This window comes from Rhopalosiphum maidis, chromosome 1 (genome assembly GCF_003676215.2).
Source record: "Rhopalosiphum maidis isolate BTI-1 chromosome 1, ASM367621v3, whole genome shotgun sequence".
Taxonomy (NCBI): domain Eukaryota; kingdom Metazoa; phylum Arthropoda; class Insecta; order Hemiptera; family Aphididae; genus Rhopalosiphum; species Rhopalosiphum maidis.
The window spans coordinates 21,940,734-21,960,884 of record NC_040877.1 but is presented as its reverse complement, the minus strand read 5'-3'; the positions used below and the strand labels follow the sequence as shown (position 1 = coordinate 21,960,884).

Here is a 20,151-nt window from a genome sequence, read left to right as displayed (position 1 = left end):
TATCATGTAGTTTCGTTTCTTGTTATTTTTAAATGTCAAAGTTTAAACATTATATGACGTGTAATTCACTTAATGTATAAATTACTTTTAACGTCATATTTAATATTTATAAAAAATTAAATGTAGATAGATATAATCAATTCTTAGTATATCGTTTAATGTATTATTATATATATTATATGTTATAGGTAAACATGGACGAGTCAAACAATATCAAAAAATTAAAAAATAAAGAAGTTTCAGAAATTTACAAGTAAGAAAAACAATACATTACAATAATTAATAAAAATATATAGATTTTTTTCCTTCTATATATTTCAGCGGAAAACTAAAATATCGTAATATAATAAATTCATTTTTACATTTTAATTTTATTAATCTATTGATTATTATGTAAAATGTGTGATTAATTTCGGTATTATATATTAAGATAATATAATGTTGATGTATTTTACGTATTATATGTTATTGTTTTATAGAATATTTGAAGAAATATATTTGAAAGCACCTCCTATTTTAAAGGATCTATCAAACAATTCTGTAGAAATTGATTTTACAGAATCCTTGCAAGAGCAAATAGATTTTAAGAAAAGTATATCATTTTTTAAAAAATGTTTGTAATATATATAATCAATGTTTATTTTATTTTAAGTTGATACAAAATTTAAAAATGGAGAATACTGTTCTATTACTGATGCAATAAAAGATATAAGGACAGTATTTTTAAATTGCTATTCATTTTATGGTACTAGAAGTGATCATACTAGAAAATCATTAGAAATTGAAGAACTATTAGAAGACAAAATCAATGATCTTGACAAGTAATAATTATTAATTTATTTCTTATAATATTTTTATAAATAATTTAATTCCTATTTAGAAATTATAAATCATTGGCTAATGTTAATCTTACATTCAATTTACTAAACATGGAAATAAAGCCTAATTCAAAATTTAGATACCCAAAAGGTATGTTATTGATTTAATAATTAGATTACATATTGCCTTATTAAAATAAATTAATGAAATATTATATTTAGATTGTTATGATTCAATATTATTAAGAAGTGTAGCGCATTGTCGGCCCGAACGATTAAAAAAGTATCATAAAATATTGTCTACCACTCTTACCACTGATGAAGATAATGCACATATTTTAGAAAAAATATTATGTTGGGAAAATGAAGTTTATTTCAATGATATATTCCATCGATATATTAGCTCAATGTGGGAGGTTACTATAAAATTATTAATTTAAGTTAAACATGCAAATCTTAAGTCTGAATCAATTTTCTTAATGTTTTAGCTACCAGAAATAGGTAATTTTGTGGCTATTTTATTTAAAAAACTTGATCTTGATATTATTAACCAAGGAGAAATTGAAAGAATGTTTTTAATGCCTAAAGAATCTACAACTATGGGTAAAATCATGACAACTCTTTTGATGCCAGTCAAAAAATCAAAGTTTGTTGGTCAAGTAATGCCATATAAGGTTTGGTCTGAAAAACTTTCAAGAAAAGTATCCGACTGGTGCAAAATATACCACGCAAAAAAAAAAAATAAAGTCATTGTTAGTATTAATTTTTATTTTTTTTCTACTTTGAAACAAATTTCTTTTTAATATTTATATGGAATAAATAATAAAAACAATTTTATGTTTCAGGTAATGAATTCATTGGGTATCCATCCAGATTTTTGGGCTATTGTGAATGAAAAAAATCCTTTAATTGAAAAAGACTATTCTGAACTCTCATATTTCATGAAAGTTTGGCTTATAAAAGGACTTTGTGATTATGTTACTGTAAGTTTAATAACATACAAATGCATTAATAATCTTTAATATACAAAAATAATTGCTATTTATATTTATTTGTTTTAGATTAAATTTAAAACTATAAATAATATTGTTACAAATTGTAATGAAAGACAATGTACTATATGGAAAAACGATTTAGAAACCGAAGAATATTTCTTTTTTGATTCAATGCCAGATTTAAGGATTTATTATTATAACATTCCATATGATGAAGTAATTATTTTATAATTATAATTTATGTAATTTGAATAAAATTATTTTATTTATTTTTAAGCCAAGTCTTGAATTTCTCGAATCAGTAAAATCTGATGAAGAAATAGAAAAAGTTGAAGATAATCCTATGAATGGTAAATATATTTCTTCAAACTTTTTTATTAATAATGTATATTTTATAAAACATATTTTTGAAGATTTTTCTGGGAGTTTTTGTACAATTCAAAGAGAAAAACATTTTAAGTTAATTGCTGATTCAGTAGAAGGTCTACGGACTTTTCTTTATGAATTGGATATGGAGGGAACATCTGTACCTGAAAATTTGATAAGTGCTCTAGAAAATTTTATTATGAAAATTGAATCAGAAGAATGTAATTTTATTGTTTTGAACAATGATTCTAAAATAAAATTATTTAAGGACTGTGAATCATACCCAGATAGAATTCAGAAGGGTAATGATAATATATCACTTTGGGAAGAAAAAGATTCAAAGTCAATAGCTCAAGGTAGTATACATTTTAGATTCTGTGTGTTATTCAATGAAAATATATTTAACATTCATATTATATCCAAATAATTTTACAAAGCCTATTTTAAAAATAAACATAAACTATGAATATCATTAATTTCCTCAAGACAGATTACTTTTTTTTTTTAAATTATGTATTTTATTTTTTTTTTGATCATTATTAGTTATTAATAATGGTTTATAGTAATTGATGGACTCTTTTTATTTTAATATTTAGAAATTAAAAATTAAATACAAGGCTTCTATCTAAGTTTTTCTTGGCTAATATAAAAACATAAAACATATTTAGGTAGTATTTTTACTCTATAAGTTAAAATTTTGACATATAATTAAACAAAAAAATAATAATTTCCAATTATAGTACAGTAATTTCTTATTAAATGTAGCCTCATTTAACAATGTTTTGATAATTGCTATGACTTCTAAAATTTTATATCTTCATGTTTCATTTTACGCTTTTATTGTTGTTTTATTTATATAATTTAATTAATTTATGTTTATTTATGCAGTTAATTCAATAAAGATGATTTGATCAGTAATCATTTTTTAATGTTATTGTTTCTTTTCTACATAGCTATTTATTTAATTGTAACAAAATGTCCAGATTTGCCTTGAATTGCTGAAAAAAAAACCTAAGTCTTTTAACAAAACTTAATATTATAAAATGTTTTAAAGTCCACTAACAAGGGGTGTATATAATAAATCAAAATATTCATATTAACCTAAGCTGACATAATCTCTAGTCAAAATTGTCTTCTATAATTTAATATACTTATTTCAATAACTTATTCAATGATAATATATGCTTGACACTTAATAAACAGCAAAACGAATTTTTTATTTTCATATTTTATACTCATAATTATTTTATTATTGTACAAATTATTTAAGCTAATACTGTGGTCTTTTAAATTTTAGCTCAAAATGAAGAAATTATTGTTGAGAAACGTCAAAGAAAATTAATCGTTCAGCAAAATGTTGATATAAATGAATGTTATGACTCCGATGAATATGTCAGTGAAAGTGATAAAACCTTATCTGATTTTACTGATTCTGAAGATGAATGGGGTGCTAGGAATCAGCCAATAAATAAAGTTAAGCAACCGCAACAGGCTCCTTCTAAACTTCTTGAACTAGAAAAACGGTTATGTGAAGAAGGGAAAATACCAAACCACAATATAAAAAACCTGTTAGATACTAATCAGAATGATAAATATATTGAACTTAATAATAAAACATTGTTTTGTTCAAAAAATAAAAATAATGTATCACTTTTGGTAGAGAAAGATTCAAATCCAACAATAAAAGGTAATACATATTTTTACTTAATAATCATACATTTTAAAATTGTATTGTATTAAAATACTTTGTTCAAAATAAGATCAGTACCTAATTACAACGGTGTGATGACGTTACCCAGCTTATCTCACCAAGTTTACCATAAAGCTAAAGAATTGGAACAAAGCTTTACCCCTACTTACAATTTGGCCACTAGTATTAATCTCATTTTGAATAAAGTATTGAATCAACAGATTTTTTTTAAGGGGCCGCTACACCAACATTTATTTTCTCCGTCTATTTCCCATATAATATAGAAACAAAGATATTCTGTATTTCCACGATTACAATTCTTTAGTTCAATTTATAGAGCGAAAGCATCTATTATATATTTTATAAAAAAGAATATTTCCTGTACATTGACAATATTTACATTTTTAAATAAGTTGTTAATGGTTAAAAATAAACTAAATTATTTTAAATTAATGCATGCTCATGTATATAAAAAATGTTAATGTTAAAGATCTATCCGATCAATGCACAGGAAATATTCTTCTTTATAAAATATATAATGGTATCTTTGCCCTATAAATTGAACCAGAGAGTCATAATTGTGAAAACACAGAATATCTTTGTTCCTGTATTATGTGAGAGATAGACAGAGAAACAAATTTTAAATCTTGGTGTGGCGTCTTAAGTAAAAGTAAAACCCTATACTACATAAGGCATAATATGAATATTTAATATATTTTAATTCAAAAATTCTCTATCAACTACGTCTAATTCAAAAGTAAACATATTTAATTATATAAACTGTGAACATCAATATTAATTCATTTCTTCTAAAATAGCTTATTTAATTTTTTTCTATTTATAATATTTAACTGATTATTATTAGTCATTACTCATTAATAAGTACATATAATAATGGCTCATAGTATTAATTTAGACTGGCTTATAGACTGCTATTAGTTTTGTTTTAAATAGAAAAATACAAACAAATTTATTGATAGGATTTTGGCGACTTGTTAGTTTATGTCAAGTAAATTAAAATTATTGTGTAGTGTCTAGTCAAAAAAATTTATCTTTCGTTGTAAATAAATGACTTATTGTTAATCAGTGTGCACATCAATATATTTTTTGTACCTGTTGCACATTTCAAAAAGTAATAATGTGGTCATTTTTTTCTAACCACTCAATAAACATAATATTCAACAATATAAAAGTCAATATATTCTGACAAATATGTAGAACTTAATTTCAATAGATTTTGACTTATTAACAAGTTAAACATATTTTAACTAAAGAAATTGTCAATATTTGTTTGATCAATTGAAATAATACTACTTACAATTATAAAAATAAAAGCGTTATTAGTTTTCCATAAAATAATATACAAGATAACCAATTTTTAAAATATTAAAATTACTACAATAAAGACATAATAATCTTGTAAATTTATCAAAATCCTCTGTTTAAGTCTTAAAGTTTACTGCTTAGGTCTAAACTCAAAACACTGTTTATTTGTTTAATAACTACAGTACCCTTTACCAGAGTTAATGAGTTAATAGGATTCATAATGGTTTGTTATTTTCATTGTTTATAACGATCTCATTAATTTTATTACATTTTTTGTTAACTTTTTTTATTTTCTGATAATACTTAATGGTATTTCCATATTATTTTTTAAAATAATTATACATGTTTATTAAATTCAATGTGTTTTTAATATATAACAATTTTTTTTATAGTTTTCTATGTTGCTTTGTAATACATTTTATTTTCTAGAACTAACAAAATTTATACTTTTTATCTTATTTTTTAAATATTTATAGGTGTTATTTAAACTATTCCAAATATTTTATTATAATTTTTTATTAAAATAAAAAATATATTTTAAACATTATGCATTATTATTATTATTATTATTGTTATTATTTTTTTTAGCTCAAAATAAAGAAATAATTTCGCAGAAACGCACAAGAAAATTAGTTGCAAGACAAGATTTTGAAACTGATAAGTATTATGAATCTGAAGAATATTTGAGTGGAAATGATGTTAAATCTATATCTGATTTTTCTGATTCCGAAGACGAATGGGGTGCTATAAACCAGCCTAAAAATAAAGTCAAACGACCACTGCAAACACCTTCTAAACTTGCAGAATTAGAAAAGCGATTAAGGGTAGAAGACAAAGTTCCAAAACGCAGTAAAGTGTTTAATACTAATAAGAAAGATAAATCTATGAAATCAATTAAATTACTAAATTCTCAAAATAAAGTAAAACAAAGTAATAATATTAATAAAATTGTTAATGATCTTAATAAAAGATTGGTTAATTCCAAAAACATAGATAATATTTGTAGTAATGAAGAAGTTGTATTGATTGATAGTGATAAAGAAGAAAACGAAAAACTATCTGATAGTTTAAAACCCGTAGAAATTATTAACCTAGATGAAGACATGCAAAATGATTGTGAAATTCTTAATGATGATTTAGAAATATCAATCTCTACCTATAATGAAAATAAAAATAGTAAAACCAATGAACATGATAATTATAAACAAATAGAATCTGCTGTTATTTCAATTGAAGATGATGATCAAATTGTTATTAGTGACGATGAAGATGATGTTCAATTTATTTCAATGACAGTAACACACAAGAGTTCTCCTTCAAAAATTAAAAAACCTTGTAATTTTAAAACTAATTTAAATAAATCATACAATCCTGTCTTTACAGACAGGCAAACGATGTCTACTAGTTATATTAAAACTCAAGCAACGTCATCTATCATACAAAAGCTTTCACAAAACGTTACTATTATGCCAGCAAATGTTCATGTACCAAAAGGTATTGAAGTCACTATGGTGAAAACACCACAAAAAAGAATAGATTCTCATTTTAATTCAATCAAAAGAAGATCAACTATATCAAATGGTCACTTACCAAATAACCCTTCATTAATTAATGTTAAATGTGAAGTAATTTCAAAGCCAGATTTAAATGGTGAAGTTAAGTTTTATGTTAGATTACCCAATGGGAAAGAACATCCTGGCCCTAATGAGCTTATTAATCAATACCTTAAACAGCACAATAACCAATTACCAGATTATTGGTTGGTACCTTTACCAGTAGAAGTTGCTAAACAATATGGTATTAACTAAAAGAAAAAACATTTCTTTATCTAAATCCTTATTCTTATGATCTCTTATACATTTATTTTAATGATTCTTAACAGTAAAATTAAAAATGTTTTAAGTTTTTTTATGATTTTACCAATCTCATTTTTACATTGTTAATTATTTATAATGTAAGTTGAATAGTATATTTTAATACAAAAAAGAAACTGATTGAACTTTATAATTATGTATAAATATTTGTAATGTTTGTTAAAAAAATGTGTTTATTACTATGTTTCGTTTTTATTTATTTGATATATATTGTAAGTGTAAAGCTATGTACTACAATGTTGACTAATAAGAGTAATAAGCTATAAGTTAATAGGTAACAATAATATAAAACAACGTAATTATACAATATTTACAATGTTGTGGTCAATAATTAGTTTAATATGTTTACTATAATACTAATTGAATAATAATATATTACATAGAGTAATATAAATAAATTAGATATAAAATAATAAAATATCCTTAGAAATAGAACTTAATAGAGTGTCTTCACTTAGAATCGTTTTTAAATTTCAATAATGTAACTATTACAGGTTGATTAGGCATTTTTACTTGTTCCATATTAAAAACTTGCAGCATTTGGCATTAAAATGAAAAAAAATGTGTTCCTTTTGTTATGGATTATATCAGCCAGTTGCAGATCCAGAATTTTTTTTGGGTGAGGGGAAGACTAAATTGTTCATATTATTATACATCATATCATAACATTTTGTAAGGACAATATATTTTAGAATTTGATGTTAGACCTTACAAATATAACTGTTATGAAGGGGGTCAGGTCCCTTGCCCCTCTCCCTCTTGAATCCGCCTCTGATATCAACCACATAGAAATATAATATGCTATAATAGACTAGTCAGGATTAAGGAAGGGTGATCCAAAGAGGCACAAGACTTTATGGACATCAGATTTTACATAATTTATAGTATTTTAATAATTATTTTTTATTAGAAAAATACCTAAAATAATTTTTTTTGCCTAATCCTTTATAAAAAAAAAAATTGTTTTGAAAATAAAATACTTTATATACTTCTTAATTTTTTTCTTGAAATTTAATATTATTATCAGTGTTATGAAAAATGTATACAACATGATACATGCCTATACATAAAATCTAGAAACATTTTTTGAATTGAATACTTGCATATATTGTTAGTTAGGTATTATATATTTAAAAATACAATTGTAGACAAAAAAATTTTATTTCATATTATTGAGACCTCAACAATTTTAATCTGGGCTTGATAATAGATACTTATAATATTTATGATATTTCAAATACGTGAAAAATGTGTTACGTAAAATTTTTATAATCTATATTTTTTAATATTATATAGCTGTAGAGTTTGTATGTCTAAATTCGCTGATCTCGGGAACTGTCATCGTCTGATTTAAAAATATTCTTTTTGCGTTTAATTGCTAACAAAAATCGAACAACTTTTTTTTCTTTGTAAGTGGTTGTCATTGGTTTCTGAAAATAAAATAGTTATTATGATTAGACATATTTATTTTTTCTTGAAAACATAAATAAAAATTTTGATTTTTTCATGGTCAATTGTTTATTTGTTTGTCAGATGTTTTTATAAGCAAGTTTATACCAGGGGGCTCTAGATACCACCCCCCCCTCAAGCATGTATTTCTAAAAAAATTTATTGTTAAAAAAAATTTAAATCAAAAACCATATACCTACTATGGACTATCACAGACACGTACAACCATACAAGTATGTAGATTGTAGATAGTGATAGGATGGTATGTAACTGATATCTATATTCTATACACCTATATTATTTATTATATGAAGAAAGTATAAATAAATTAATAAACCATAATAATATATAATATATTATTATAAAATATACTAATACACTATGGTATGTGAAATTATTTTATTATGTTTAAAACTTTAAATGATTAATTGCCTAGCACACATTTCTTTGTAAATTACGAAAATACCAAAAATAATAAGAAAAATTAAAACTAGCCCCTCCTTGGTTTGTACTTAGTATGTACATTCTACTCATTCTAGTAACAAGACAAAAAAACAAAGCTTTGGAATATTGCTATTTAACAATAATTATTAACGATCTTATTTGTATTCAAATTTTTTACGTTGCGAATACTGAATTTTAAACATATATTAAGTATACCAAAAACTTAATAGTAGCTAAAACAGCATTAAACACTCAGATACATTCAGCTGTTTGTAATAAAAAAGCTTCGAAACGGATGAACTTATCTTGATGGGATTTTTACAGGTGCCAAGCTATCGTGTTATATTTATATAGATAATGAAATATGGAAAAACGGATAGACAGATTAAGTACAAGATTGTCCATATCAGCCGGAATAGTCCACATAAAATGTTAAGTGAGTTACACCAACGCCTGCAGTAGTGTAGTGTGCCCGTAAAAGGCATGAACTGAGATAGATGGGAACACTGCAGGTAGATTACATATGGTATTTTGTAATTGATCCACTTTTCCTAACCCCCACCCCCTCCCCCAGGTAAAGTCGGATTATACTTGTACAACTAGTAATCAGTACAATATTATATTAATTATAAAAAAATATTTGGAGATTACAGATAGATTTCAGATTCTAAACTGATTATTCTCTGTATTTCTGTTATGATTGCACTTCATCACTGTTCACTCATAATTATCATAGTAATGAATCGCGTTTTATACAGCCACACATATTTAAGGTACAGTACATCACGATTTTTGATTTAAATTGTTTTAGTTCACGCGCAACACGGCATAACACGCTTACGGCTTTTTACAATTTTACGGCAATTAATTCATGTTTATAATCGATAAATAATTTATAATTCCTAACTTTTATAACTGACATGAACATTTTTTTTCTAGTATTAAATGTTCAAAAAATTAATGTATGAAAACAATTAAAATAAAACAACTACCTAACTAAATACGTTAATTCAGAGCTTGTGCTAAAGAAATGTTAGAGCTACACATCTGTTTATTTTACAGAAATTAAAAAATTTGACACTCGCTTTGATCGAATATGATAAATAACTCATACTATCATAAAATATATAAAGTATTATATAATTTATTATACATCATAAATATTGACAGTTTCAATAACAAAATTCTTTCAAATTATATTATATATTATGTTTTTTTCTTTTTTATGACAACCTCTTCGTTAATATCACTATTTTCCATTTGGTGATGGTTCAAAAAAAAAAAAAATTTTAATGTAAAAAATATAAATCGTCAAATGATAGTTATTAAATTTATAATTTATAATATGTACAAATAATACACAATATAGTTTTGGAGAGTAATAAAAGCCGCCTCTTCGTGGTACTCTCTGGCCTTTGGATAATGCACTAATGTTAAGTGGCTTTGTAAAACTAATCTACGCAAATAAGTAATAAAGTGATTCCCAAAGTGTATATTATAAAAAACCAAAAAGTGCTATAATATTCTTGGGCGAAAAGGGAAAGTAATTTTAAAATATTTGTGCGAATTGCGAAGGGTCATTTTTGAGCGAAAGAGGGACGTAGTCCATTCGGCTCCCGTTTAAAAAAAAAGTAAATTCCTAAACGGCTCCCGTCTAAAAAGGTTTTACGAACAGATAATTACCCAAACGGCTCCGGTTTTTTACAACACAAATTCTTTCCCACTTCATACAGATTTAGGGCTGTCTCAAAAGAGGTGTGATTAAAAATGTATTGTTGAACACTAAGTAAATTATAGAAAAATGTATAAAAATTATATAAAAAAACCTATATTAATATATTATTGCATTATTGTGAATTAAATTAAGAATAAGTAAAAAAAATTTAAAATTTAAATTATTGGTAAATTTTTTTATAAACTCAATGTGTGTTATTTTGTTTAATGAAAACTCGTTGATTATTTGCGCAATGAGTTCCTGTTTTTTTTCCAAAAAATTCGTTTACTTATACCAGAAACTTAGTAAAGCTCAAATTAGTATACTGGTATATTATCGTTAGCAATTTGGGAATTTATCTGTTCATACATTTTTTTTCGATGGGAGCCGTTTAGGAATTTACCTGTTCGTAAAACCTTTTTCGACAGGAGCTATTTTGGAATAAGCTGACAATGGACGAGAGCCGTTTGGAATGCGCCGGAAAAGAATCCCACTCGTTAAATAAAATCTATGTTATATGCTCATAGACATATAAAATTAATTATTAAAAATTCAAAACATTATTTTTTATGAACTACATATTTTATGCACAACTGCATGTTAGTACAAGCTCTGCATAAATTAATACCTAACTATTTGTAATTTTATTTTTATATTAAAAAATATAAAAACTACTTTTTATTAAAATATGTTTTTCCTTCGACTATTTTTAGTTTGGTTTTTTACTACCATAAAAACTTACATTTTTATTTATTATTGACTATTATATATAGTATCAAACGTGTTGTATCGGAAAAAAATTAGTACCCAAACATGTTTTAGTTGATTTATTATCATTGAATTTAAATTTAACACATCCATTATATTTTGACTTATTATAGTTAATATTATTTTGAATCGTATGCTACATTGTTACACTGATTTAACCATAGATAGGCATAAAAGAATATAATATAATATAATTACATATCATTTCATGTAAATTATATAAGTGATTATGCGTTTGTCAGGGTACGTATACGTATACCTTACTCAAACTCAATAAATAATTTTAATATATTTTTTTAATTTCTATAGTATAGCTTGTTATACAGTTCTCATCACTTATTTCGAGCATTGTAAAATTAAAAAAAAATAAAATAGAAACGGGTATACCACGGCTCTTCTGTACATTATAGGTGCCGAATGGGTCATTAATCATTATATTATGGATGTGTTAATTTTGAATTCAATGATGTATCAATATTACTGTATACGAAAATAATTCTGAGCGGAGACGATTTGTCAGCCTATAAATCATATTAAATATACCTAACCTATTTCGTGATATGTTTTTAATGTAATTATTATTAAAGTCATTTATTTTACTATTGATATTACAGTAGTAGGTTGATATAATTTGTTTGTATTATATTGCATTTATTGTATTATATTAATCATATATATTATAATATATTTATACCATATTATATCAATTTACATAACTCTAAAATATAATAACATCTTTCTGTAAATACCGTAAAATAGATTCATAATATAAATAGATAATATATCTCAAAAGAAATTAAAAAGGTCTGCAAGTATAGTATCTTACACAGATATATAAACATACTAGATAAGTGCACGACCACCCGAAAAGTGTGTCTTGAACTCTTGTTTCGCCATATGCAAACACGTCAATGTTTACAAATATTAATTGATAACAAGCAATGATAGATTATCATTTTGGTGAATAGTGAATACTGATTAGTTATTATTGTTCCGTCTTCAATGTCTTCAATTTTTACTATACAGTAAAGTAAAAACAAAACATCAGAAAGCAAAATAATAATTAATAGAAACCATTATATGATCTCAATTCTCAGTTTTGGTCTACAACATATTTCCGATGGCTAGTGGGGGTACAACAAACTTTCGCTACATGGGTACTGGATACCTACATTCAAAACTTGTTAAACTAAAAGAAGCATACTGAAATTTAATAAACTTGGTAAATTTAGTAATATGTATATTAAGGTAGGTATACATATTAAAATATAAAAACGATACATAATATATACAATAGATACAAAATACAATTTGATACCAATAAATAATATTAGAAATAATGAATACATGATTTAATTTAATATTACTGGTGTGAAAATAAAACAATTTATTGAGTTTGTGCCTTTTACTATCTGGATTTAAGTAGTTACAAGAAAACATTTTACCATATGACTTAAGTCTAATACTAAGGAACATTTTTACTAAAATTGTAAAGAGAGTAATTTTATGTGGTTTATGAAGGATTTTTATATTTAAACAATTTAATGATGGGAAAATGGATGTATTCAAAGAAAATGTATTAATATAATTATATAAGATTCTAGTTTCTAAATTCTGTACATTAAGGATTTTTAAATTTGATGTAAATATTATTAGATAATTTTGAGCTTGGCGAATAATTTTATATGCACTTTCTGATCCGCTGATCAAACCATCATTATTTTTTAATACTGTGAATTGTGTATAAGAATGTGTATTACAATAGTCGTGGTTTGTAACATCTTTAAAAAGACATTGTTTACACGACTCGCAGTCTAGTATTTTTATTATCTGTCTTATAATATATATATATATATATCTGTGGTATCCCACGAATAAAGTTTTTAAATTATAAGTAAATAATTAATATCGTTATTTATCATTTAAATAAGTAATTTCGTCAAAATTTATATTTAAAATGTCTATATTTATTAGTTTCTATAGTAGTGCAATTGTGCACACAATCGTTGTGCACATTTGTACAATACTACAGTGTAAAAATTAAAGCAAGTCGAAACACGTAATCCGCGTTATAATAGAATAAATTGGTGTGCACATTTGTTTGTGTGCAGTGTGAACATAACCAATATTAAATTGTTTTCAGCGAATTATTTTCGACGTCACCGCGTCGTTGCGCGTTGGCATCGACATCAGTAGCGTGGCGAAGTGAAATATTTTATCGGGCAATTCATTTTTTGAATAATCTACCATCCCTTGATTCTTACTACCCATGTAGCACACTATACACAACAAAAAAGTGTTACTTTATTTTGAATGCTATAATTAAAGTATTAATTACTATGTACGTGTGTTTTCTTTGTATAAATATTGAAGTTATTATTCTTATTAAATATCAAATTCATTCAGATGATGGGTAGTCTTGTATAACAATTTCTTACTAAATCCAGTACCCATCAACCCAGCCACCCGGTACCCACCCATTATAAATGATCAGGCAACTGTCCTTCAAAATCACGGTAAACACGCCACTGATCGGCATTATTATTATAATTTATTATTATTTTTACTCTCATTCGTTTATTATATTCCGATTATCCGCTGATAATATTAGCTATATAGTCGATCATTATCAGAAATTCAAAACATTTATCGTGTTTCTGTTTTTTATCGACGACCGACATTAACGTATATTAATATATTATTATTCGTGTATTTGTTTTCAATTTTTAAAATGAACTCAGTTCAGCAAATACTGCAATGCAATTTTTCAACAATCTTGTTGGAGTAAAAGATGGAAATAAAAAATAAACGTAGGCCTACAATAGTCTTAAATATTTAACAAATTTACAAATTACTAAATGTAAAACGAGAGATTGTGTAAGAGAGTTTAAAAATGATATATACAAAACCCATGACTGGATTTGTGGTTGTTCAGAAACTAATCGTTTTTATTGTTTTTTCTATCTATTTTTTGGTCAAAAATCTAATGATGTCGCTTGGGTAAAGAATGGAATAAACGATTTAATTAATTTAACTTCTAAAAACAAAACACACAAAAAATCAATGACACACATAAATTCTCAATTACATTTAAAACTATTAGGAAAACAAGACATAAGACAACAACTTTCTAGTGCGTATCGGTTGAAATGGTTGAATATCAAACAATACAATGAAAATATAAGTCATAATCGTTATATATTGAATAAAATAATAAATTGTATTAAATTTTGTGGAGCATTTGAGCTTGCACTCCGAGGTCACGATGAAAAATCAAATTCAGAAAATCCCGGCGTATTTCAAGGTCTTATAAACTTTACGTTAGCTTAATTTAATTTTAATTCAAGCAACTTCACAAAATCGTGAGAAAGGATTTTTTTTTAAACCTAACTGATATAACAAATTTTTTTTCCAACAGTCCACAGCGGGTTACGATTTTAGATAAAATTGTTAAACACAGAGTTCCTCGATCATCTTATACTAGATAGAATTTTAAAAGTCGAATAGTAAATACTGTGTATGAGAATCTTGAACCGTTAATTGAATGTATGAAAGTAATTGAATCAACATTTAATCAAACCATAGCAATTAATCAAGCCGGAGCTTTGCATTGGATGTTAAATGATGATGATAGATTTATATTTTGGTTAAGAGTGTTTCATTATTTAATGCCTCATGTTGATATTTTATATTATAATCAACTACAAAAACAAACTATGAATCCTGCAGAACTTTCAAAGGCAATTTTTCGGTTCGAAGAAAATATATTTAAAGAAAGACAGAATATTGATAACATCTTTGAAACCTCTCAAAATAATCCAACGAAAAAACGAAGACAAGATGATACTATTGAAACAAGAAAAATCGCTACAAAAAAAGTATGTGACATTCTTATTGTCAACGTTAAAGAACGGTTTGATTATAAAAATCACTTAAATGCTTTGCACCTATTTTTATCTACCAAATTTCCTATGTACGAAAATAACTTCCCAAGTGACCATTTAAATAAAAATATTGAAGCATATCCTTTTTTGGATGTTACTAAACTTAAAACTGAACTACAACTGTTCTACAAAAGAACTGATTTCCGTGATATCAATTCGTTAGTTCATTTATTGAAATTCATAATTGAAAATAATTTAACACTGATATTTTCTGAAAGCTACAAACTTTTAAAAATAATTTTAACTATTCCAATGACTACAGCTGAAGCCAAAAGATCGTTTTCTATATTGAAACGTATTAAAACATTTTTGAGAAATTCAATGACGGAAGATCAACTTACAGCACTAGCAATGTTATCGATCGAAAAACGGATGATCAATGACATTCTAAACTTTAACGAAGAAGTAATAAACAGCTTTGTAGAAAAAAAAGAGAGAAGAATCGATTTAACATATAAACATGTACCTGAAATGGTAATCGGTCAAAAAGACCGTGGACAAAAAGTCCGTTTTAAAAAAAGTTGGACTAAAAGTCCGGATTCAGTTTTTATAGTCGGACAAAAAGTCCAAGCGCATTTTTAGTGTTGGACAAAAAGTCCGAAAATACAAAATATTTTATATAATATAATATTTATTTAAAAATTTTAAAATGTTTGTCGACATTATAATATTATATACAATATATTTTTATTTATTTTTTCGATTTTCTCGATTTTCTTATTTTCATATATAATGATATAATTTATTATCAATTTTAATTTTAATTATAAAAATTAAATATAAATTCATCATTACTATAAATACCTAACTATAGTGGATTTCCGTTATATTTTTGTTAGTTATACAAAAATATAATAATATAATATGTGTACAAACATTTTTAAATTTTTAAATATTTAAAATAAATATTAATTTTTGGACTTTTGTCCGCGTTTCATCTGAAATATAATAATTTGTACCTATTTTGTCATAGTATTTTTACCTGAAAATGTATTATTATTATTATTATTTATTTATTATTATTACTTGTGAAAATATAAACAAAAGAAAAGATAATTGGTAAATAACTAAAATTTGTAAACAATTATTTAATACAATTTGTAATGTATATATATATATTATATTGGTTAATATATTTTTTTTGGATGTGCACTACTTCATTAAAAACCTACGAGCTGTCACTGGCACTCTCAGTATGAAATACTTGTGAAGAATCTTAAAAATCTTGTATAAAATTTTCAAATACTTTTGATATTCAAAGAAAAGTGTATATTATATACTAGCTGTATGCCTGTTTATTTACAGCTAGATTTATACACGCTGCACCTGTGCACTTAATCCATTATCATACAAAATAGGTACGTGGTACATCTATGTTAAATTTAGTTGCATAAGCATAATGCTAAATGATAATATTAAGCATACCTAATGAGTGTGGATAAATAATATTTTTGGTTTTCTGATTTTGTGTATAGATGACATTTCCAAAATTTTGGAAAAAATAAAGAACTATATATCTAACACTATTTGAATCATACGGTAGGTATTATAATTGGGTAAGGCGGAGCTTATGAAAAATTCTCTTCTATGGCTACAAAAATTCCAAAATACAATACTCTGCAGTTGCAAATAAAAAAAATTGGAAATATTCAACTGAAAAATTATTTGAAGACTTCAATGTCCTCAATATATATAACTACTATATCTAAAAACTATTACCATAAACTTAAAAAAACACAATCATTTGGTCATTTGGACCCTATAAACCATGGGGTCTGCACCAGGCCCTGATTTATGCAAGTGCAGATGGAGCACTTGCATATGGTCCCCAGTTTCTGGGGGTCCCCGGGCTCTGTAAGTTGTAGAAAATTGTTTTTTTTTAAAATTACTTCCACAAAAATGTATTTTTAAAATGTAATACCAACAGTCAATTTTCAGAGTTTAGTATATTCTTATCACTAAATTGTCAGTTGAATTTTAGTTGTTTTTGTCATTCCACACCCAAGTGCTAATCAGTTATCATCACAAAATATTAAAATAATAGAAAATTGTTTGAACATCAGAAATATTTGATACTTTTTTATGATAAAATATTATAAAAATAGAAATTATAGAAATTGGTCATTTTTTATTTCATTTTAATTATATATTTTTATAATTTTATGGAAGACTGAAAATTAATTATTTTAATTTATATTCATATAATAAAATCCTTAAGTATTTTTAATATTTTAATATAGTATAATTTTGTTATGTTATTTAATTAGTATTGTCTTTTCATTGTTCTTAATTTACTAGACCAAGTAACTAAATTGTATTTAAAGTACATGAAATAGCGTACAAATATTTTATGAGTTTTGAGATAGGTATTTTGGCATTTAACCCTTTTAACCATATAGAGTATACTCTATGCTTTTAAAATATAAATATTTTTTTTTTTATTATCAACATTCCTCCCACTATGTAGATTTTTTCTAGAACATTATTTTGACTTGAGGGCCCCCAAAAAAATTGTGCACTTGGCCCTAATTTTATTAAATCAGGCCCTGGTCTGCACTAGAAATTTTTTTCCTTTTTTCTCTTTTCATTATTATATTATAAGTAATAACAATAATAACATGTACCTATATACTTTTAAGAATATTTTTAAACCATGGGCCGGCTATTTTGACACGAGTTTTTCTCAATGAGGCCCAGTGTAAATCTTCTTGATATTAATTTAAACAAATAAAAATAAAAATATTAGCTCTATACCAGTGACAGTGGCGTGCCCAGAAATTTTCGATGGGGGAGGGGATATATGTTATAAGAAAGGACAGGATTTAACTCCATTAAAAACACACACAAACTGTATAATTAAACCAAAAAATAAATAGAAATTGCATAATAAACTGCATTATAAAAATACAAGTCATATAAAAATACTTTAAATTCTAAATTATAATTAAATTAATTTAAAAAAAAATTGATGAATGTATTACTTTTTTGAATTAAAATTAATAATTAAATGTATTTCCACATTATGTTTATTATTAAAATTAAATCTTTTATTACTTAAAATATGTTTGTACAAAGAAAAAATACGTTCTACTACTACTACACTAGTTATTAGTGCATATTGAAAAAACTCAATAATTTAGGCGTTATATACTTATATCTAAATAAACATCTGCTTTACTCAACTTGACATCATAGTAAGATTTAATAGTTTTATATGTTATATCCTTTATTTTTTTTCAATTATGTATACATTATACATACATTTATCTATAGTTTTTTTTCCGTTTGGACCAGGAATATTTGTTAAAATATCTTCAGCTTTTCTAAACCTATTCATACTTTAAGTAGCTCACTATTCGATTCTTCCAAGTTTCTAAGATAAATGGATAATTCAGATAAGTGTAATTGTATGAATACTATATACCAAATTTGATTGCATTATATTGTAATGTATATATTATAATAAATATAATTTATAAGCAATAACTTATTACTAATAATCAAAATCAATGACTTTATAACAAGTAACAACTCTAATATCTAATAATTTGTTTTCCGAAAGTCAGCAAAAAAAAAAGTCAATGGGGGGGATATAACCCCTAATCTCCCTCCCCTGGGTACGCTACTGACCAGTAACGTCTCTAAACTCTTTTATAGGTGGAGCGACCATATAATACATTATGTATATAATATATAAACACATAAATTACTATAGGTAGTGTTATATTAATTACGAAAATATGAAGAAAAAAGGGTATAGTTGGGGTAATTGCCTGTCTGCCTTATTCACCTCTCCCTGAGGGCGCCCCTGTTCTATATGAATCACAGACGAAAAGTACGTTTTAAAAAAAATTGGACAAAAAGTCCAGATTCAGTTTTTATATCGGACAAAAAATCAGAAAATACAAAATATTTTATAGAATTAATATTTATTTTAAAAATTTAAAAATATTTCAAATGTTTGTACGCATATTATATTATTATATTTTTGTTTTAGTATAACTAATAACAATATAATGAAATCCACTATAGTTAGGTACTTATATAATATATATATTATATAATATGTATAAAGAATAAACAATAATACTTGATAGTTAAAATTAAATTAGTAAGTAATATAAATTTAGTTACAAATAAATTTTGATAAAGTTGTTCTTAAGATATTGTGTGATTGTATGTTAATATTTTAAATACGTGTATTTACGTATTACGTACCTATTGGATATTAAAATTAATAATAAATTAAAATAAGAAAATATTTGATCCTGACTTTTTAATATTTTTTCTAGTTTTGAGAAAGACTGTCAGTTACACTAAAAGTGTTCGGCGGCTGTACAAACATGCAAGTCACATATTTGATACATTGATACTACTATCGTATTAAATAATTCGTAGTTTATTTCGAAATTAGAAAAAATGTTAAAAATCAGGAGATTAATGAAATTAAAATGTTGAAACGTCAATATTTTCAGAAAAATAAACTCTACAAAATCACTATCTTCTATTTTAAAAAATATATTTTTTAACTATTTTACCAAAACATTAAAATAAATTAAAACATCAAATATTTGTATTTCTTGTCCCTGTGAAACTTATTAAAAAGTCAAAATTATGGTATCGCATTAAGTAAATCCTCGCGGGACACCCTGTATATCTAAAATGTTTATATTATCATTTTCTATACACGATAGTCACAAATCGCAATAAATACAGTTTTGACTCTTTTTGAGCCATTTATAGGAATAAGCAGTTTTTGATTT

General features: G+C 24.8%; 1 protein-coding gene across 2 annotated transcripts in view; it reads left to right on the top strand.

The window, feature by feature from the left end:
- The window catches only part of LOC113550383, a 37,064-nt gene extending 29,955 nt beyond the window's left edge, over positions 1-7,109 (top strand). For both annotated transcript variants that reach the window (XM_026952160.1, XM_026952159.1), the window contains exons 3-14: positions 189-253; positions 480-592; positions 653-821; positions 881-969; positions 1,041-1,234; positions 1,307-1,570; positions 1,664-1,801; positions 1,880-2,029; positions 2,091-2,163; positions 2,227-2,535; positions 3,477-3,866; positions 5,784-7,109. In XM_026952160.1, coding sequence (XP_026807961.1) covers positions 195-253; positions 480-592; positions 653-821; positions 881-969; positions 1,041-1,234; positions 1,307-1,570; positions 1,664-1,801; positions 1,880-2,029; positions 2,091-2,163; positions 2,227-2,535; positions 3,477-3,866; positions 5,784-7,003 — 3,168 coding nt within the window. In that variant the 5' untranslated portion in view covers positions 189-194 and the 3' untranslated portion in view covers positions 7,004-7,109. The remainder of the gene's footprint in view (positions 1-188; positions 254-479; positions 593-652; positions 822-880; positions 970-1,040; positions 1,235-1,306; positions 1,571-1,663; positions 1,802-1,879; positions 2,030-2,090; positions 2,164-2,226; positions 2,536-3,476; positions 3,867-5,783) is intronic.
- The last annotated feature ends 13,042 nt before the right edge of the window (positions 7,110-20,151 follow it).